At 61.8% G+C, this 20,802-nt stretch overlaps 1 protein-coding gene across 1 annotated transcript in view; it reads left to right on the top strand.

Moving 5' to 3' along the window:
* SHISAL1 (shisa like 1) overlaps positions 1 to 20,802 on the top strand; it is a 71,492-nt gene that overhangs the window by 12,063 nt on the left and 38,627 nt on the right. The window contains exons 2-3 of the mRNA XM_030320879.1: positions 14,109 to 14,204; positions 17,767 to 17,980. Of these exons, the coding sequence (XP_030176739.1) occupies positions 14,138 to 14,204; positions 17,767 to 17,980 (281 nt within the window). The 5' untranslated portion in view covers positions 14,109 to 14,137. The remainder of the gene's footprint in view (positions 1 to 14,108; positions 14,205 to 17,766; positions 17,981 to 20,802) is intronic.

The following is a 20,802-nucleotide window of genomic DNA, read 5'->3' as shown; positions in this document are numbered from 1 at the left end:
CTGCGGGGCGCACGTGGGGGTGCCAGGGGCCCCGCGAATGGAGATGAGCCGGAGGAGGCTGTCCAGGTCTGGGTCGCAGGGGTGAGCAGCATTTCGTAAGCGCTCGGGGAAGATGGCTGGGAGCCGCTTCCTGCCACTTTTGGGAGTGTCCTGTTTCCCCTGGCTGTCGGGACACCGCCACCAGGGAGCCCTCTTAGGTGTGGAGGGCCCCCGGTGAGGCCAGAATCGGCTCCCGTGGGGCCAGACCGGCCAAGCGGGGGTGGCAGAGATGCTCTTCCGAGGGGCGTCAGGGCCTGGCTGGGCTCCTGCCGGCTGCTGGCTCACCTCCCGCTCAGGCGGCTTCGGTGCCAACTATGCGGAGCGTGGGCGGCCGGCTCGTTAACCCCCAGAAGCGGAGCGGGTCCAGGGGTGACTCGGGCGGGGGCCCCCCCCACCCCAGACCAGCGGTGGCGGTGGGGGGGGGGTTCAGAGCGCCAGGTCGAGTGAGGGAGCCAGCGGCGCACGCACCCTCCCTGTGGTCTCCTTTATGGTCCTATTTGCATAATTTTGAACTTGATTGGCCTGAAGGCAACTTCGCTTAATCACAGCTGACAAGTCTCTGGTTGCAACAGCAGCTGCTGTAGATTAGCCGCGAGTCGGTGCTGAGGTTTGTTAGAACCCGCTTGGCGGCCCCTCCCCCAGCGCCCCCCCCCACCCCCCAGTCCCTGCTCATCAGACCCCGAAGGAAGGAAGGAAGGAAGGAAGGAAGGAAGGAAGGAAGGAAGCAAGCAAGCGGCAGGGCCCGGGGCCGCCTGGAGAGGCCGCTGCCTCCTCCCCAGCGTGTGCTGCGGCCCAGGGCCTCTCGAACTTGCAGGTGCCGGGCCGGTTGGCAGGCGGGGCGACCCAGGGGCCCGTGTCTCCAGCCAGCTCCCGGGAGGTGCCCCGGAGGCTGGTGGGTATCGAGGCTGTGACGCAGGGGCTCAGCGGCCCCGGGCCGCCTGGTTTTGTTAATAAAGTTTCATTGGAACACAGCCTCACCCGCGTGCTCAGGATGGGGTACGGGGCGACGATGGCCGGGCTGAGTCGTTACAATGAAGACCAAGCGGCTCAGAGGACAGGTGCCTTAGGCCCTTTCCAGAAACCATCTCCTGACCTCTGACCAGCCCAGTGGTTCTCCTGCGTGAGCGGGTGTCAGAATCCCCCGAAAAGCCGGTGTGAAGGTGCGGGTTCCGAGGTCCCGTGTTTCTAGCCGGCTCCCCGGTGGGGCGCAGGGCCGCACTCCAGGCACCGCGGCCCAGCCACCTTACCACAGTCTGCGCGCTTCTCGTTCTAATCCACGCTATCCTCAGTAGACAGAAGGGGACGCCTCGGGTCCGAGAGGTCCCTCGATTCTCCAGGGTCCTGAGCTGGTAGAGGCTCTGACTCTTCCCCACCACATAGAGCATCCTCGATGTAGGTGCCTCACCCGAGGGTGAACGTGCCCAGGTGCATCACACCCTTTTTACTTGGCTCGGTTGGGGTTTTTAACGTTTATTTATTTTTGAGAGAGAAAGAGAGAGTGTGACTGGGGGAGGGGCAGGGAGCGAGGGGGACACAGAATCTGCAGCGGGCTCCAGGCTCCGAGCCGTCAGCGCAGAGCCCGACGCGGGGCTCGAACCCACGAACCGCGAGATTGTGACCTGAGCCCGCCGCCCCAGGCGCCCCTGGCTCGGTCTGTTTTGAATCTGGGTTCCACGCTGGGGCCGCTGTTAGTAACAGCAACGCCTGAGCAAGTCACATGGTGCTCTCATCCTCCTTGGGTGGGAGAGCGCCATCATGGGGGGTCAGGGTCAAGGGCACGGCTGAGAGCACCTGGCGCCTCGCGGGGGCTTTGCTGTCTGCAGTGTGTTCGGTCAGTGGCATCCGTTTGGCATCCTCTTCCCCTCAGGCACCCGTCCTGCCGTCCCCGGATCCCCTGGCGTCCCTGTGAATGGCCAAGGGCACCTTGCGCACGACTCGACCTCCGTCTCCCTCATTTCCCTGTGACCCGCAGCGGGGAGAGGCAGGGCGCCCACTTACAGAGGGGGACACCGGACCTCCCGGAGGCGGGTGACCTGTCCAGGCAGGTGCAAGGTGGCGTTGGGGTCCTGTGCCTGTGTCATGTCAGGTGGGCCCACCAGGGCAGGTCAGATTGTGGAGTTACACGGGAGGAGGGGTCATGACTGGTGTGCCCCGTGTACAGGCGAGGAAGCCAAGGCACAGAGAGTTTATGACCAGGAAGTACTCAAGGGGACAGGACACTCACCGGGAGGAGGCTGGAAATCCACGTGGAGACAGATCCTTAGGGGCGTGGGAAAACCCCATCGCCAGGCCAAGAGCCTGGGAGGTAGACCCGAGCACAGGCAGCCTTTCTGGAGAACTCTGCCAGGCCAGCCCCCTGCAGCCAACCCCGCCCGTCACGCGCGGGGGTTGGCTCCCCAGTGCCAGGGGGTTGGGACTATTTACAGTTGATGGGGGAGGGGGCATAATCTTTTTTTTGGCTCAATTTTTTAAAACGGTGCTTTTTAAGTGTACTTATTTATTTTGAGAGAGACGGCCAGGGAGGGGCAGAGAGAGGGAGAGAGAATCCTAAGCGGGTTCTGTGCCATCAGCACAGAGCCCGACGGGGGGGCTCGAACTCACGGTCTGTGAGATCATCACCTGAGCGGGATCCAAAAGCCGACGCTTGACCGACTGAGCCGCCCTGGCGCCCCGTGCATTGATTTGACATTTTATTGCCTGGACTGCCGGCCAGGGAATGAGATTGGCTCCTCCCCTGGTGCTCTCCCACTGTGATCCGTGCCAAACCCTCTTTTTTTACTCGTTTGTCTCCTAATGACATAACAAACATTCCCAAACCCGCCACCCAACGCGAGGGCTGGAACATTGGCCCCGGGGGCCCTCCCTCGCCCCCTGCCCCCGCAGGACCCAAGCGTTATGTTCGCTCCCTTCTGTGCCCGGTCACGGCCACATGCCTCCTTCCAGAGCGCCTGTTCCTCTCCAGCTGTGTTTAGTCTCGGAAAGTGGACCATGCCAAGTTTGATCTGGGGACCTGAATTTCTCCCTCAGCCCTGGGTTGCTAAAATGCCCCGTGACGTCCGGCGTGGCTGTGTCCCAGTGTCGGGCACACCGCAGTGCATTTTCCCATCTGTCCCCTTGGGCTGTCCCCAGGGCTTTGACCTTCTACACCGCGCTACCGAGAACACTCTCGTGCGTGGTCCCCGCGGGCCAGCAGGGCCGTCCCTGAGCCTGGGAGGGGCGTTGGTGCCCTTTACCGTGCAGAGCTGGGCACCCACTCTGAGGATGTGGTGACATCAGCCTCCCCCGGGCCTCCCCGAGCTTGCTGAGGACTCGTGTTTCCTCCAGGTGTCCTGTGTCCCGGCCCACCAGGCTGGCCGGTGGGTCCTGTCCTACGTAGGGTGGTCACAGAGAGTCCTGTGACGCTCCAGCCACCTGTCTGTATATCACGGTTCTCGGGATCTGGCACGCAGCGGGTTTGCCTTGAATCGTGTCGTAAAAACGTCGAGGCGGGCCGGGCTCAGAGAGGTGCGGGAGCATGCCCAGGGTCACACAGCTGAGAAGCGGCCGAGCCGGGACCCAAGCCCGACTGTCGGGACCCCAAGCTCCGAGCCCGCCCTCCGGCTCCCTCTCCCCTTGGTAAATGCGTTTGTGGCACTGAAACAGCCCTCGCGTCCGTCTGCCTCCCCCCTGTTCCTCTGCCGGGAACGCCCCCATCCCCTCACCCATCCCTCGGGAGGCCACTCTGGTCTGAGTCCCAGCTCTGCCACTGACTAGCCGGGTGGCCCGGGGCCGAGTTGAGATGAGAAATGCCTGGTTCCTCACCTGTAAATCGTGGATAATCCCAACTCCTCCTGGTCCTGAGGCTACTGGCCCCCGCCAGGCTGGGGTGGCACTTCCCCTGGGCCCCACGGCCCCCACTTTCCCCGTACTGGGGGCCTCTGCCCACCTGGGCCGTGGCGGGACACAGGGGCCCCAGCCCAGTCTGGACTTGGTGGCCCGCAGGGTGCCTGTTCTCCCAGGGGATGAGAAAGGGTGTTTATCTGTGGCGCAGCTCAGGCCACGTGGGAGTGCAAGGGTAGAAGGGAAGGGGAGGGAGCCGGCCTCCTTTGTGGCCCAGCTGTCAATCTTTCAACCTCCCCTGTCCACCCGGCTCCTCGGGGTGGCCTGTGCACTCACCCAGCTCTGGCCAGCAGAGGACCGTGTGGACGGATGGAGGGGCCCCCCACAGAGTCATGGCCAGCACCTCCCTCCCCCCTCCAATGCAGGCCCAAGAATGCACGAAAGTGCCTGGCACACAGTAGGTGCTCAGGTGCCCCCCCCCCCCGCTTCACTCGCTTTGTGGTCTCTTTTCCTGTCCCCTCCCCGCCCAGGAGCGCAGCCCCCTTCGTCGCTGGTGGTCTTCACGAATGATGCCCGTTGGCATGTCCCCTGTGCCCAGAGCGCTCACCTGGGCCCTGATAGGTGAACGGGGTCTCCTCCCCCTTCCTCTGCCTCCCCTCCCGTCTCCCTTTGCACCTCTTGGCCTCTGCCGAGCTGTGCTCAGTGCTGGAATGCTCTCTCCCCCAGGCCCACCCTCTCCTGGTCTGGACCGGGCCAGCTTACCTGTCAAAGCTCAGCTTCCCTGGGGTGCCCCCGACCCAGTCCAGGTCAGCCCCCTCCCCCCCCATCTGCTCCAATGCCCTGAGTCACACATGTGGGTATTTGGTTGGCTTTGTGAGGATGGGGCGGGTCTGTTCGGCCCACCGAGCTGCAGCCCCCAGCCCAGCATCATGCCTCGAATGGAATGGAAGAAAGAATGAATGAATGAATGAATGAATGCATCCGTGCATGCCTCCGTGGTCCCTCCCGGCACCCCTTCAGGGTGGGTGTGTTATCTCCACCTACAGGTGGGAATCCGAGGCTTCTCTCTGGCTTCTGTTCTCCCCTGTGAGGAGGGGTCCTGGGGCCAGGGCCCTGCACACCGAGGGAGGCCGGAATAGAGGCCCCGGCGTCGGGAGAGAAATCGAGGCCGCCCTCCAGACAGGCGTTCCGCGGGCCTGTCTTTCCTCTTCCTGCCCTGACACAGTCAGTGATTCATTCTTCATGTGATATTTTTGTGTTTCTCCAGTGGGGAAAAAAATGCCGCTGGGATTTCCAGGGGTTGTTTTAGCTCCATGGTGCCGCCAGATAATTCCAGGGAACAGACGGAGGCAGAGGATTGTCAACTTGCAGAGTGCCCCTCGATGGCCTCAGCTAAGCCCTCCCCTTAACCAGGGAGGAAACTGAGGCTGAGTGGGGGTGGGGGGGAACCGCTTGCCCTGTGACCTGGGGTGGCACCTAGGGGAAAGAGCAGAACACCCGGGGCCTTCGGCAGGACTAGGACTTCCGGCTCAGCCTCCCTCAGCTGTGTGCCCTTGCTCGGGCCTCAGTTTCCTCACCTGTGACGTGGGGAGAGCGGCAGTGCCGGCCTCCAACAGTCGAGGGAGTACCGTGCAGGAAGTGTGCAGAAGGGGCCCAGGGCAGGGGCTCAAGGAAGGGGGCCACAGAAACAGGCCGAGTTTAGAACTTGAACCCAGAGCCCAGCTGGCTGGGGGGGAGGGCGTGGCAGAGGGGAGAGAGCCCTACCAAGGAGAAACTGGAAGAATGTGTTCTTGAGGGGGGCATTGGAGGAGACAGCAGTGGTTTCTAAGTTAATGGTAACCTGCACACTATTTTGGTTACAACACCCCGGCACCCCACCCTACAGTTTGCAGAGAGGTCTCCTCCCTGGATGGAGAGGTGAGCAGGTGTTATCATGCCCCACCTGGGTTCCCTGGCCCCAGAGTTGGGGTTTGGGGTTTCTTGGCTAAGGTCACCGGCTTCCACCATGAGGCTAATGCCCGAGGTCACTGGCGATGACGGTAGAAATCGGGACCCGGTCTCTGTGGGAGGAGCAGGCATGTTGCTGCTCTCTGCCTGGATCCACGCTGTTTCTTCTGAAAGCCTGCTCTTGGCAGTAAGGTGAATCTGGCATCCGGACCGGCGAGTGTGGACACAGTTTCTACTCCTTGGGCAGCAAATATTTATTTAGCGCCTACTGGATGCTAAGTATGGTGGGGGCCTGAGAGGCACAGAAGTGCCCCCTGCCCCAGAAGCTTGCACCGGGCAGGGAAGCGATGAGCCAGCCGTCAGAGCGAAGGCTATTGGCGCTGACCAAAGGCACAAGCACAGCATGGACGGAAGAACTTCAGAAATTCACGGGCAGGCATGGTTTCAAACACACCGCCGTTTGCTAAGGGGCACACGGGAAGCTCTAAACCCCTGGCTTTGGGAACGGTGGGCGACACCAGACAGGAGCCCCTTTCGGAGTACTTGCTAGATGCTAGGTGCTCTGCTGTGCTTCTGGTCCTTTCTGTCCCCAGTCTCCCAGCCACCCGGCTAGCTAACGGCAGGGCTCGGATTCCAGGCCAGGTGATGTCACCCCCACCCCCCCCCCCGGCACCCACCGTGAGCCCGTTTGCAGTCAGACAGCCCCAAGTTCGGGTCACGGCCCTGCCACCTTCCAGGTCCAGGCAAACCATTTAGTCTCGCTAAGTTAGGGTTTTTTTTTTTTTTAATCTGAAAAACGGGGCCGACGATGCCTACACTCATTCACCACTCCTGCAGGTGTTTACCAAGTGCCTACTGTGTGCCAACCCCGATGCTGCTTGTGGCGACAAGCAGCAATGGCACGGTCTCAGCAGGGCCGGCTTCGCGGGGCTGCGATTCACGCAGTCGTCCTGCCGTCGCTGTCCAGAGATACCGACTTAACTTTGTAGCAAAGGCCCGCGTTTTCCGTTTTGCACCGGGCCCTGCGAATTATGTCAGCGGTCCTGGGTCCCAGCCCTTGTCCGGCTTGCGGCCCTGTGGAAGAGGCAGGTGTGCTCAGAGGGCCACCGTGCCGGGCACGCCACGGAAGCCACCATCTGTGTTTGAAGGAAAGGTGGACGGGCTTCGAGCACGACGGCAGGGGTCAAGGGACCCGCTCCGATCTGGCTTCACGCGGGCGTCTCGCCTCCTGGAGTGTTCATCCCCGGCCTTCACATCTCGGAGCGAGACGGTCATGGCCTTGAAGTGGGTGTCGTCCTGAAAACAAACATTCGCGAACTCGGGGTGACGTCTGCGCCGCCAAGGGAGGGCCCTGGGAGCCTGGGGACCTGCTGGAGGTTAAGTCACCACTGCCGCCGTGTGGGCTTACACGCGTGTGCGCGTGCGTGCTGCCTGGCGTGTGGACACGCTCATCGGTGAGCGCAGACAGGGCCCCGGAGCAGAGCGCGGGGTTTGAATCCGGGCCCTGCCCCCTCCCCCCCCCCCCCCCCTGCACCCTGGGAGGGGTGTCAGTACAGCCTCAGGTTGGGGCGTGGCTAGAAGCGAGTGAGCGCCCGGGTGACGCTCATCCCCGCCCTGGGGACAGCCCTCAACAGCTGCCAGCTGCTGCCTCCCCATTAGTGCCAGCGCCTGTCTCTTGGGCACCTGCCGCCCGCAGGAAGGTCTGTGAGTCCCCAGAGGGCCCTGCCCTGGGGAGTGCTAATCCATAGTGGTCCTACCACCGTAGGTGGGTCCTACCTACCTACCTAGAAGTAGGAAGAAGGTCCACGCTTAGCCACTAACTCATGGTGGGATCAGTTGCTTCCTGGCTCTACCCCCCAGACCACAGTCCCGTGGCGGCCGGACTGTGTCCGACTTGCTTTTATGTCTGCCCTGCACTGGGTTTGGCCCCCAGTGGAGCCCATTAGGTATTCGCTGAACGGGCCTCCAGAAGAGGGGCCTCTCCCCGGACCGTGGGGTGGGGGTGGGGGTGGGGGGGCGTAGCCGAGGCGGCTGCCCAGACCAGGTGGCATTTGAGCTGGGCCTCGCGGGCTGGCCTGATGGGGGCAGGGGAGCCGGGGAAAGGGGTGCCCAGGGAAGGGCCAGGCGGAGCAAAAGCCTAATCCTGTGCCCTGATCTCCGCCACCGGGCGCCCAGGAGGCCGGGGCGGGACCTGCCCTCGCCCTGCCGTGGGCCTGGCCTTGGAGGTGCTCCTTCCACCTCGCCCGCCCCTCGTGCACCCCTGCGGGGGAGGGGCACGGTGGGACACGTATGCGTTGGTGACAGGCATGTCACTGGTCACGTGTTCTTTGCTCCCAGTGCCGGGAGATTCCGGGCTCGGGTGGCCAGGTCCCAGGGGCGAGGCCTGCGTTCCCATGGTCCCCTCTCCCGGTTTGCAGTCAAGGCAGGGCACCAAGCACACAGGCAGCACGGTCCTGTCCGCGCTGGTGACGGGGGAGCCCCCATGACAATCCTGAGGCAGGGGCAAGGCCGGAGTTTCAGGAACCCACCCAGGGGAGTGAGAGAGTCCGGGGGAGAAAAGCTTCCTGGGAGATGGACGCCCCAGCCGAGCCTTGAAAGCTGGGCCGAAGTTGTCCGGCTGTAGGAGAGGGGAAGGGTGTCCCAGGCGTGGGGGGAACAGCATGTGCAAAGGCCCAGCGGAGAGGGCTGACAGTTGACGAGCAGAGAGAGTAAGGAGGTGGGAGCAAGGCCCAGACCGTGCAGGGCCTCAGGAGTGAGCGTAGACTTGAGCCCGGGGCTGGCAGGACTCCCGAGGAGGTGCGCTGCTGGTCCGATGGGTCCAGTGGGCCCACCAGGACCTGGATGGCTGTGCGAGGCTGGGACAGAGGCAGCCTGCCGTTCACCGGCTCTGTGTCGGGTGCTCTGATGAATCACCTCACTCCATTGTCACAAGGGTCCTGTGGATTAGATACTATTTTTATCCCCATTCTAGGTCCCAAGAGACCGGGGAGCCTTGTCCCAGGCCACTTGGGGTGTGGTTACAAAGGCGGAGCCAGGACTTGGCCCCAGGCGGTGTGGTCCAAGCTCCGGCACCCAACTTCCAGGCCACGCTGCCCTTGACCCCGTCCGGGCGGGAGGAGGCGCTTGGCCACGTCCAGTGGGGGAGGGTGGGGTGGCCTGAAAAGGGGCCGGTGGACACCCAGAGAGGATGTGGCAGTCTCCAGGCGCCCGGCCTGGGGTGGCTTTGGCAATCCCGTCAGCACAGCCCCCAGGCCCTGCCCCTCGTCCCTCCCTCGCCCAGCCTGGCTGATGAGAAAACAGATCGCTTGTTGTTCCCGGGGGGACTTCATTCACCCTCCTCAGCTCTGTTTCTCGCCACATGCCCTCCTTCCTCTCCTCTCCAGCCTCGCCAAATTCGGTGTTTAAAAATAATCCTCGAATCTGGGAACAGCAGTCCCCGGCTGACCCAAGGGGTGGACCGCAGAGATGCGTGCCCGACTCGTGATTCTGGATGCGGTCAGAGCTCAGGGGAGTCCTGCTCATCCAGAACGTTCTCCCAGTTATTTGAGTTTTATGGCTGGCCAACGAGCCATTTACCAATTTCCAAGGAGATGGAACCCAGGACAATAAATCTGATCTGTCTGTGGGAAATGGGCTCTCTCGGGGGTGCCGGGGAGGACCTGGAAACTCCTGCAGGTCTGAGATGGAGAGCAAGATGTAGGCCGGGTTGGCCTCCTGTCTGAGCCGCCGAGTGGCTTATGTGACCCTGAGCCTCAGTTTCCTTCTTTACGAGCCGCGTTTGGTGATCTGCCTCTCCCGCCTGGGATGGAATTACCTGAGATTACGCAGTGAAAAGTCAGCGCCCGCTACTCGGGATGGGGTGGGGGGTGGCGGTGCTTAGCCAGAGAAAGCTGGACCCAGGGCCACCCGGCGGGAGGAAGGGTGCCCGCCCTTTCCCACAGGGTCACCTGTGGGGGTCTCGGGGCAGTACCTGATGGCACGACACACCCTTTTCACCTGAACCCAGAGTCCCTGAACCCGCGTCCCCCGCTGCAGACCCCGCGAAGGCTTGGGCTTTGTAAATGTGGGTCCTGTGGATCGCGTCACCCCTGCAAACAGACCAAGGAGCACAGCTGGCCACCGAGGCCACGGACCTTCCAAAGCCACTTTCTGACCCGGCCGGGGACGGCCTCTGAGTTTTGCTGTCTCGTTGGAAATGGAATTTTTATGTAACTTCCCGCGTGACAGCGATGGGTGTTTCTTCCTCCACAGACTCAGCCTTCGGTTCTAGCACCTGAGCTGCCCCCAGCACCCGGGGAGGTAGGGCAGTGCCCCCTCCGTGGGCCCCCGCGCCCCCCCCCCCCCGCTGCCTTGACTCATGCCCAGGCAGCCCCGGGGTGGGGGTGGGGAGCGCGGCCGGGCCGTGGAGTCTGAGCAGACCGGTTCTGGACGGGGGGACAAATGTGACCGCAGTGCGTCCTGGGCCCACACGCCCGCAGTCTGCTGGCCCCGAGGCCAGCTTCAGTACCCCTCTCCCCGCCCGTCCCAGGCAGGCCTGACGGCCCGAGGCCGGTGTTGGCCAGGCTCTGGAGCCCAGGCTCCGTGGCCGTGGCCCCCAGCTGGCAGGGCCCCGGCCCAGGACCCTCGTGGCCTGATGGAAGAGAGCATGGGGACCGGTCACAGAAGGTAGAGCTGCTGGGCGTCCGTGCCCGGCCCGCGCCCTCTTCCCTGTCCCTGGAACCCAGCTCGGACCCTGTTCCAGAGTGGGGGTGAGTGAGCGGGTATCGAGAGAACCGGTGAATGAAGAAACGTGTTCACGCTTTAATGAGAGAAGTGATGGAACACGAGCGGTCTCTCTGGAGGGACAAACTTCTCCCAGCTGATGGGGTCAAGGCAGGCCTCCCGGAGCCACTTCTAGGGTGGCACAGGCTTTGGGCTCCCAGGAGTGGGAGGAGGACACAGCCCCTCCAGGATATGGAGGGCTGCGTAGGGGCAGGCTTGGCAGGAGGGAGTGCAAGGCAGAGGTGGAACCCCCACCCCTCCCCAACCCCGGGATTCATTCAACAAACCCACCGGCCCTTGGACTGGAGGCCTGGCTCCCGAACTGGGGCCGCCCCATCCTACAAGGGCCGGGGCCCGGGAGTCTGGAGACCCGTGTCAGCCCTCCGTGGGCCTCGGCCTGCTCACCTACAGAATGGAGCCATGGAGGGGCTGTGTCAGGGGACCTGTCACTCCCCACCCCCGCGGTGCCTTTTCCCGGATAGATCCTTGGGTTTCCTAAGTGCAGATCCTTGCTAAGCACTTTGAAATGCTTTAATCTCCTTCATCCTCCCAGGAGGGCCCTGAGGGAGGCGGGGAGGAGGCCCAGGCTCAGAGCAATTAAGCAGCTTACAGCCCGTGGGGCTCCGGTGGGCGGTGGGCGCAGAGAGGCCCGCAGGAGAGGTGGGGGGGCCCTTCCCCAGGGGCTGACGCCACGTCAGCCTCAGTCACCACCCCATGAAGGTGTTTCAGCTCTGTCTTACACTCACGCCACCCCCCGCTGGCTCACGTTCTAGAAGAACAACACCCGGCAGCCTCGGTCCACCCCGCTGCCCGCGCTCCGGGTGAGAGGGAGGCCCGGGTGGCCGGCCGGGCCCAGCCGTCTGCTCCCTGCGTTTGGCCTGGAGTCCGGTCCTGTCTCCTCCCTGCCAGGTGTCCAGCCTCTGGGTTTCCCGGGGCGGCTTCCCGCTCTGCCTGCCACCGGTCAGTGGGACTCAGGGCTTCCTCGGACCCCAGCTGGTGGCCCTGTGCCCTCCCTGATGGGGTGGTGAGCTCCGGAGGGCGAGGACAAACCAGCTGTGGTGGCCCCGGGCGCGGGCCCAGAGCAGGTGCCCCAGGACAGTCTGGGGTGGGGGGCGGGGGGGGCGGGTCGGAGGGCCATTCCTGTGGACTGCACCCTGCCCTTCCCGGTCCCCTCTTCCAGAACTGTGTTTCCTGGCAGCGAATCTCTATGGCGTGTGCCCTGCTCTCAGACCTTCCCCCGGGAGGTGGAGGGCTCCACCAAATGCGGAGACAGGATCGCACGGACAGCAGAACCAGGATGGAGGGCGCGAGGGCCCCCAAAAACCTGGGGGTACAGCCTGGCCGGGAGGGCGCGCGGGGTCTCCACGGGGCGGGGAGGGGGCCGGCCAGGCCTTCTCCATCCTCACTTTGGGTAGGCTCCCAGGTGAGCGCCCCTCACACCTCAGTGCAGATCCCAGCCCCTCCCGGGGCGATTCCCACGGGAGGGTCCGTGGCAGGGTCCTGGGGCCACCGGAACAAGCCCCACACACCGAGGGCTCGCACGACGGAAGCGTGTGCCCTCACAACCTGGAGGCCAGACATCAAGGTGTGGGCAGAGCTGGATCCTTCTGGGCGGCCCCAGGGAGCGTCCGCGAGGCTCTCCCCAAGCTTCTGGAGGTTTGCTGGCCATCTCTGGGGTTCATTGGCTTGTGGATGCAGCACCCCAGCCTCTGCCTGCGTCTTCACATGGCCTCCCTTCTGGGCATGTCTCTGTGTCCAAATTTCCCCTTCTTAGAAGGTCACCAGTCATGCTGGATGGGGGTCCTGGGTGACCTCACCTTAGCTACGTCTGCAACAATTCTATTCTAAATAAGCGTCCATTCTGAGGGGCGGGGCTCTTAGGACTACAGCCTAAGGATCTGGGTGGACACAGATGCCACAACGGGGTGCCACGAGGGAAGAGTGCGGTGTGCGGAAGCAGAACGTGGCACGTATTAGGTGCTCAGCAGATTGATCCCCATCCCGAGTCCCTACACCTCCCCGCAGCCACACGCGGCTTACAGCCCCCTGGGACTCAGGTTCAGCCACGCCGTTGACCCAGAGTTTCTCCTTTCCCGCAGCCTCCACTCCCACGCGCCTGCAGGGAGGGGGTGATGTTGGCAAGGTTCAACACCCTGATGTGACGTGGCCACCGAGGGCCAAGGCCCTGCCTCAGGTGGCCTCCTGCTACCCGCAACCCCCCACGGTCCCCCGTTGGCCTCCGGCTGCTCGCACCCCAGGGCCTTTGCACTTGCTCCTCCCTAGTCTGCAGCACGGTTCCTCCAAACGGCCACAGCCACGCTGCTCGATCCTGCCTCCCTCGGGTCTGCCGGCCGTCGCCTCCGCCCGAGGCCCTCCCCGACCACCCTGCCTGCGCCCCCCGCACCACTCTGCATCCCTCCTCCGACCCCTGGCTTTATTCCCCCTCGTAGCTTCATCTCTTGCGGTAAAATACTCATAACATAAACTTCACGTTTTAACGATCTTTAGCGCACCGTTCAGCGGTGATCGAGCCCTTTCGCGGTCACCACCCCACCCCGTCTCCAAGACCCTTTCCAGCTTCCCAGACTGAAACCCTGCCCCCATTGCGCACGAACTCCCCGCCCCTGGCGCCCACCGTCCTGCTCGCTGTCTCTGTGACGAGCCCGGGGACCTCATGTGAGTGGAATCCCATGGGGTTTGTCCTTTGGTGTCAGGTTCATTTCACCGAGCGCGACGTCCCCCGGGGTTGATCCGTGCTGTGGCACCGGGTCAGCATCCCCGTCCTGTGGGAGGCCGGATCCTCTTCCGCCGCGTGAATGGGCCGCCTTCTGTTTCCCCACCTACCCACCCGCGGACACCAGGGCTGTTCCTCCCGTTACCGTCGTGCCCCGTGGCCGCCGTGAACGTGGGCATGCCAGTGTCTGTGTGCGTCCCGGCCGCCAGCTCCTCAGGGCGCGTCCCCGGGAGCCTCGTAGCATTTTAAATATTCATCTGCTTGTCTGCGCTCCGTCGCCGGAAGGCACGCCGGGCGCGGCCAGAGTCCCCGCGGTTCCACTTGGCGTCTGTTTCCTCCACTGCTGTGCCCCCGATGCCCGCAAGGTGCCGGGCTCCGGACCGACTGGCGGAGGGGCTGATGGGAGGCACTGCCAGTGGCCCAGCGGGGAGACCCGGGTCCCGCGGGCCCCCGGAGGTGCCCCCGGCCCTTGCCGACCGCCCCCCGCCCGCGCTACAGGGCCATTCTCGCCCCCCTGCGCTCCGGGCGCCGGCCCACCGGCCTCAGTCCCTTCCGCACCTGAGCCATCCGTCCGCCTTGGATCAAGTCTCATTTTGGCGTGCAGAGAAGTGGAGGTGACGGTGGCCTGGGGCGGGGGGGGGGGCATTCATTCCAGAAAGGAACTTGGATGGCATGGTCTCCGTCAGCCCCGGCCCGGCCCCGGCTCCCAGCGCACACGCGTCCCCGCCCGTGTCCCCCCCGGCGGCCAGTGCCTGCACCCGCAGGCAGGGCGGCCCACACCCGGCCTCTCCCGGATCTCGTTACCCAGGCGGCTCTCGACGGACCGATGCAAGCCGAATGATGACCAGTTGTGGCCAGCAGTCCTTGAACGTGCTCGCTGTCCTCTCGTTGCTGATTTCTGCAGGTAGGACCTCCGTGGGTGGCCGGCGGGGAGGGGGGCGGGGGCGCAGGCGGTCCCTTCCTGGGGTCCGCGCTGGCCGGGGCCGGGGTCCGGGTGCTGGCAGGGAGGCGCCCCTCGGCCCCCGGCGTCCCCCCTGGTGAGGGCAGCTAAGGATGGGTGCCCGGCAGGGGGAGCCTCCTGTGTGCTGCGCCCCACGTGCCTGCCACGGGAGCCGGGCTGAGGGCCCTCCTGGGCGCGGTGGGGTTAACGGCGGCTGCCGGCCCCGGGAGAGGGCTCCCCGCGACTTCCTACCTACCCCCCGAAAGCCAGGTCTGAAACGTCGCGGTCATCCCGTTGCACGGATGCGGAAACTGAGGCTGAGCGCCGGACTGGCTAACGGGAGGTGACGGCTAGTGCAGGGGCCGGGGTCCTGACCCGCCTCCCAGGCGCCCCCCGACGGGGCAGGTGGGCTCTCGCACCCCTGTTGGCAAAGATGGGTGTAAAGCAAGCCCTCCGGCTGTCCCAAACCAGAGCTGGCCCGCTGGCAGAGCCCGATCCGGCTGGGAGCAAGGCGTCAGCTCGGTCCTCCCCCTCTGTCTCCGTCCGTCCATCTGTCTCTCTCTCTCTGTCTCCCCCTCTGTCTCTCTGTGTCTCCCTCCATCTCTGGTTCTGTCTCCGTCTGTCTCTCTGTCTCTCTCGTTCGTCCGTTCGTCCCCAGGGGCTCCGCACGCCTGGTGCTCTGGCAGAACTGTTCACACCAGCTTCCTGCCCTTGACCCTTCGTTGAGGGTCTGGTTCAGAAGGAGGCCGCGAAGGGCCCTGGGGGATGAGGGCTCCCAGGACAGCAGAGCCAAAGCCAGGCCAAGGCCCTGGGGACCAAGCTCGTCCCTGACTCCTTTTCGGTGCATTAGCTCATCGGGTCCTCCCTGCCACCCGGGAGACAGGAGGAAGGTCCCCCCCCCCATTTTACAGATGAGGAAACTGAGGCTCAAAGAAGGACAGTGAGCTGCCCGAGGCGACACAGTCATACTGCCGTTAGATGATGGCCGTGTTGGCCCAGACTTGTCCCCAAGATGGGGACGCGCTGTGGTCCCCGCTCTCTCCTTGGTGTCCCCTCCCCACCTGGGCTGGTTCTCCTGGTGCCTCAGGACCCACCGGCCTCCTAACAGAGTGTCCCTCTGTCCTCGGGCCCCAGGCACAGCCTGGGACCGCGCTGAACCCAGAAGCCGGGAGGCACAGCGCCGTGTTATCCACTCACACCTCCCTGCTCGAAGCATAGCCGATGCTCTGCTGTTTACAGAACCCTCCTCAGCGGCGCCCGGGTGCCTCCGTCAGCTCAGGTCATGATCTCACGGTCCGTGAGTTCGGACCCCACTTCGGGCTCTGCCCTGACTGTGTGGAGCCTGCTTGGGATTCTCCCTCTCCCTCTCCCTCTCTGTCCCCCGCCTCCCCCCGCCCACTCGCACTTTCTCTTTCAAAATAAAGACGTAAACTTTCAAAACAAAAACGAAAAACCCTCCTCAGAGCCCCCAGCCATCCGGGACCCCGGTGGTCTCCCCTCTATGTCCGGGACCCCGGTGGTCTCCCCTCTATGAGGGGAAGGAGGCACGGAGAGGCCGTGATGGCGCGGGTAACCCTGTGTGCTCCAAGATTCAGACCCAGCTGTCCCGGCCCCTAGCCCTGGGCTCCGTCGGCTCTCGCACTCTCTCCCTTGGGAAGCAGGGGTGGCCTCCCTGTCTTTGCCAAACGGCAAAACAGGTGACTCTGACCATCTGTGGCGGCCGGTGGCCAGGGTGATCCGGGGGGATGCCCCGCGCCCTGCCTTACTCAGCCTCCCTCCCCACCCCATCTCTGCACAGCGGGCTCCCCTGAAACCCAGCTCAAAGACACCCCCCCCACCTCCCGCCCTGCCCCGCTCTGTCCCTTCCCTCCCTGAGCTTCCTCGCCTGTCTGGACGGGGACACTTCCCGCCTCTCACCCTCACATCCAGCCGTTAGGGCGTCCTTCCTCTGGGCCAGTGGGTCCCAGACCCGCGCCCATCAGCCCCCCTACAGGGCCTGGCCTCACCCCAGCGCTTCTCATTCAGAAGGTCCGCTGAGGGGCCTGAGGAGCTGCACTTGTGACACATCCCCAGGGGATGTAGACGCAGCAGGTCAGGGCCCAACACTTGGAGATCACCGCTCTGAGCCTCAGTCTTCTACTCTGTACAATGGGAGTCCAGGAGATTAAACGAAACGGTGCCTGCCCCACCAAGGACGGGGCAGCCTTAGTGACCCCTGTCTCCCCGCAGGAGGGGCTTCCGTTTCCCAAGGTCGAGGCCGAGCAGGGGGCCTGGGGGGGCTCCCCTGACTCCCGAGACGGGGGCCCACCTCCCCACCGTGGCCATGCCAGCCCCACGAAAGAGGGTGCTGTACTTCGGGCACAGGATCTCACGAGGCCACCCGAGCCGGCCCCGGCACCCCAGCTCACAGAGGCCCGTCCGCCCACCGGCCCCGCAGCCCAGCTGGGACTCCCCTCCGGCAGCCCCGGGCGCGCCCAGGGAGCTGTGTGGGCCGCAGTCTGATTACCTCTAAGCAGACACAGAGCTTTGAAATGGCTGAGGAGCTTTTGCAAAACCAGAGGCTTTGTGGTTGCAGAAACGTCCTCAGCCAAAGAAGCCCCTTTTCAGCGATACAAATTAGATACAGCGATCCCTTTTATGAAGATACTAATTAAGCCCGAGACAGCAGGTTCCAGGTTTTTTTCCATTGTTATATCTGCTTAGGCTTTCGGTCCTATTTATCACCGTCGGCGCGACTGGTAAATACTGGCCTGGGCCTGCAGCAGCCTCTGTGGCTGAATAGGGGCCCCTCTCCTTGGGCTGGGGGCCGGGGGGTCCAGAGCTGGGACGGCCCTGTGACCGTGAGAGGGGGGCGGCCAAGCCAGGCTCTTGGGGACCTCCGGGTCTCGGGCACTCGTTCAGTAGCAACCGTTGTACAGAGGAGGCGTCGCTTCCTCCAAGAGGGCAGCCTGGTTCCCTCACCCAGGTTGCCCGCCACCCAGGCTTCCTGGGCTTATCGACAGGCCCGCCACCAGCCCACGGGGTCGGAGAGGTTCTTAAAGCCAGCGACGGGGGAGTGGAGAGGGCTGGACTTCAGACCCAGGCAGGCCTGAGCTGGATTCCCTGTACCACCCCTTACCAGCTCAGGCAGACCACTGGAGGCCGCTGAGCCTCAGTGTTTCCATCTGTAGAGTGGGAAGGCCAAGCGGGTTCAACGAGATACAGCGCGTGACGTGCAGAGCAGGCGCTCGGCGAATGTCGTGTCCTTGCCGTGTGCAGAGCCCCGGAGGCTTAAGATGAAGCCCTGCCCGCAAGGGGCCCCCAGTCTGGGGGACACAGTGTAAGCAGGGCTGACAGCAAGGGGGGCCTGGGCCGAGACAGCAGCCCAGAGCCAGCTTCCTGGCAGAAGTGAGGCTCACACTGGACCCCAGAGCCCTTCTGGGGAGGGAAGAGGCTGGCGACACCGCGAACCAGGCTGAGCTGGTGGGCTCCCAGGGCAGCCGGGCTCGGGGAAGCACCCCACTGAGCCGGTGACTCTGTTTTCCAGTCTTGTCCGCGCACTTCCGAGTCTGTGAGCCATACACGGACCACAAAGGCCGCTATCACTTCGGCTTCCACTGCCCCCGGCTCTCGGACAACAAAACCTTCATTCTCTGCTGTCACCATAACAACACGGTTTTCAAATACTGCTGCAACGAGACAGAGTTTCAGGCGGTGATGCAGGCGAACCTCACGGCGGGGTCCGAGGGCTACATGCACAAGTGAGTACCGCGCTGGGGCCGCGGCCCCGCTCCGACACTCCGTCCCCGGGGGCGGCTGGCAGCTCACCGGACAGGATGGGTGGGCCCGGGAGGAGTCTGGGAAAGCCTTCAGGTGACGGGCGTTCTGGCCTGACTTTAGCCTTCCCTTCTGGGAAATGGGCACGCCATACCGACGGCTGCCTCCCTGCCCACCTCCCCCAGCTCCCAGGGCTGCTGCAGAAGTTAGATGATGTCAAGGATGTGGAAGACTTTGAGGTGTGGAAGGTGCTTGGGCCTGGAATCCGCGTTCGTTCGTTCGTTCGTTCCTTCCTTATTTATTTGCACGACAAATATCGATTGACAGTTCTGACCCAGAGATCAATCCCACGCAGCCCCTTTCCTTAAGGCGATTCAGACACAAGAGACCGAGGCCCAAACGGAAGGGACCAAGAGCGTAAAGAAAGAAAGAGAGATATCCCCGGCAGAAAGGCAGTGGGAGTGTGCTAGGTAAAGGCGTGCGGGATCGAAACGACATGCATTTCTCTTACCGTGAGCGAAATAAGCGAAGCATCTTTCCACATGTTTGAAAGCCGTCTGTGCTTTTACTGCGAGCCAGCTGTTTATGTCCTTTGCCCCGTCCCCATTGACTTTTCTGCTGTTCTTTCTTAGTGATTTACAGGCACTCTTTATATATGAAGGGGATGTGATGTGTTGCAAATATTTTCTCAGTGTGCCTTTGAATGTGTGATGCTTTCACCTCATGCTTAATCTTTAGCTGTTATAGGATCACATCGGATCCATTTCTTTTCTTTGGTGTCTTCTTCTGGGTGTTGTCTCAGACCGAGAAAGTCTTTCCTGATTCGGAGCTCATAAAAATCCCCTTATGTTTTCTTGTACTTTTTTTTATGTTTTAATTTTTTTTTTTTTTTTTTTTTTTTCTTTCAAATCTTTGATCTGTTAGGAATTTATTTGGATGTAAGTTTTGAGGTAGGAATCCAACTTTTATTTTTTCTTTCCAGATAGGCAGCCAGCTGTCCCCACACCATTCACTGAATTGCCCATCTTCCCCCCACTGATGGAAACGTCAAACTTACATACTAAAATATATAAATTTGAGTGTCTAGATGGTGACACATTCTCATGCCTTTCACTGGTCTATCCATACACTAGCATCTCACTTTGTCAACCACTGTGGCTTTTGATATGTTTCAATGCCTTCTTAGACTATTCCCCCAGCTCTTTTTTTCACATGAACTTTGGACGTATCTTGTGTCGTCTTGCTCCCCGCTTCAAGAATCCAGGTAGCATTTTTTCCTGAGCTCGTGTTGAATGCATGGGTTAATCCAAAGAGAATGGACTTGCCATGACATTGAATCCAAGAACAGAGTACAGACAGTCCCTGACTTAAGCTGATTCAACTTAGGATTTTTCAGCTTCACTCGGGTGAGCAAGCTGTGTGCGTTCAGTAGGACGCGTACTTTGAGTTCTGATCCCGTCCTGGGCCAGCAGCGTATCGTACAACCCTCGTTGGTAAGGCCGGATAGTGGCAGCCTTACAACTTCCAGTCGGCCAGGCGACCATGGGGCTCGACCTCCAACACACTTAACCAGCAGTCTGCGCCTATGTCAATCGGCGTTCTGCTTTTTTCACTTTCGGAACAGCATTCGCTAAACTACGTGACGTGGTCCACACTTGATTATCACCCAAGGCTTTGCAGCAGATGATTGCCCAGCTGCAGGCTAACGGGAGTGTTCTGAGCCGTTTGAGGGCAGCTGGGCGAAGCTGCGATGTGCAGTGTGTCCTTACAATATTTTCGGCTTACAGCCGGCTTCTTGGGACATAACCGCGTCATCAGTTGAGGAAGCTCTGTGTGTCTTCCCAGTTCAAATTTTCTTCCGTAGCGTTTTGGGATTATCTTCACGGGTATCGTATTGCATATCTTTTGCGTTTATTCCTCCTTACTTCTTTTGATGCTGGATCTTTTCTTTCATTGCATCTTCCAACTGACTCTCGTTTCGATGACAAAACCTAATGGCTTCTATATGAGAATTGTAGGGGCGCCTGGGTGGCTCAGTCGGTTGAGCGTCCAGCTCTTGATTTTGGCTCGGGTCATGATCTCACCGTCATGAGATCGAGCCCCACGTTGAGCTCCTCCCTGGGTGTGGAGCCTGCTTCAGATTCTCTCTCTCCCTCTGCCCCTCCCCACCCATGCTCACCCTCTCTCAAAATAAATACATAAAAATATACGAATTTTATGCTCAGCTACCTTACTGAAATTCTCTTTGTAACACTTTTTCAGTTGATTCTATCACATTTCCAATTATGCTATTTGCAAACAGTGACAATTTTATCTGCTTTCCAGTTTTTGTGCCTCCGTTCTTTTTCTTGTCCAATCACATTGGCTAGCACCTCTAAAACCATCTTTACAGTGATCAGGCATTCTTCTCTTGTCCCTGATATTAATTGGGATGCTTCTAATATTTTCCCAAGGAGCCTGAGGCTGGCTGTATTTTCTTCATGGTAAGGAAAAGTCCACTTGGAAGGAAGGAGGGTTTGTTGAGTGACTGTGGAACCACAGCGGAGGGGTGGGGGGCGCGGTCTGAGCCCCAATCTCTCTGTCCAGCGCTGGGACTTGAATGCTTTGCCGCCGTGCCGTGATCACTCCGGGGAAATCTCTTCCCTTTGGTCAGGCGGGAGATGCAGACTCCTTGACTATCATCCAAATCTCCCTCCTCCCGCCAAGGCCGACTCCCCAGCCCTTCCTTCCTCAAATGCATGGGTGCTTCCCCTGAATATCTTGCCATCTGCTCAGGCCTTAGAATAATTCTGTGTGTGAAGTCGTT

The sequence above is a fragment of the Lynx canadensis genome, chromosome B4 (assembly GCF_007474595.2).
Source record: "Lynx canadensis isolate LIC74 chromosome B4, mLynCan4.pri.v2, whole genome shotgun sequence".
In the NCBI taxonomy this organism is placed as follows: domain Eukaryota; kingdom Metazoa; phylum Chordata; class Mammalia; order Carnivora; family Felidae; genus Lynx; species Lynx canadensis.
The sequence above is the reverse complement of the archived record's forward strand: the minus strand, read 5'-3'. Positions and strand labels throughout refer to the sequence as shown.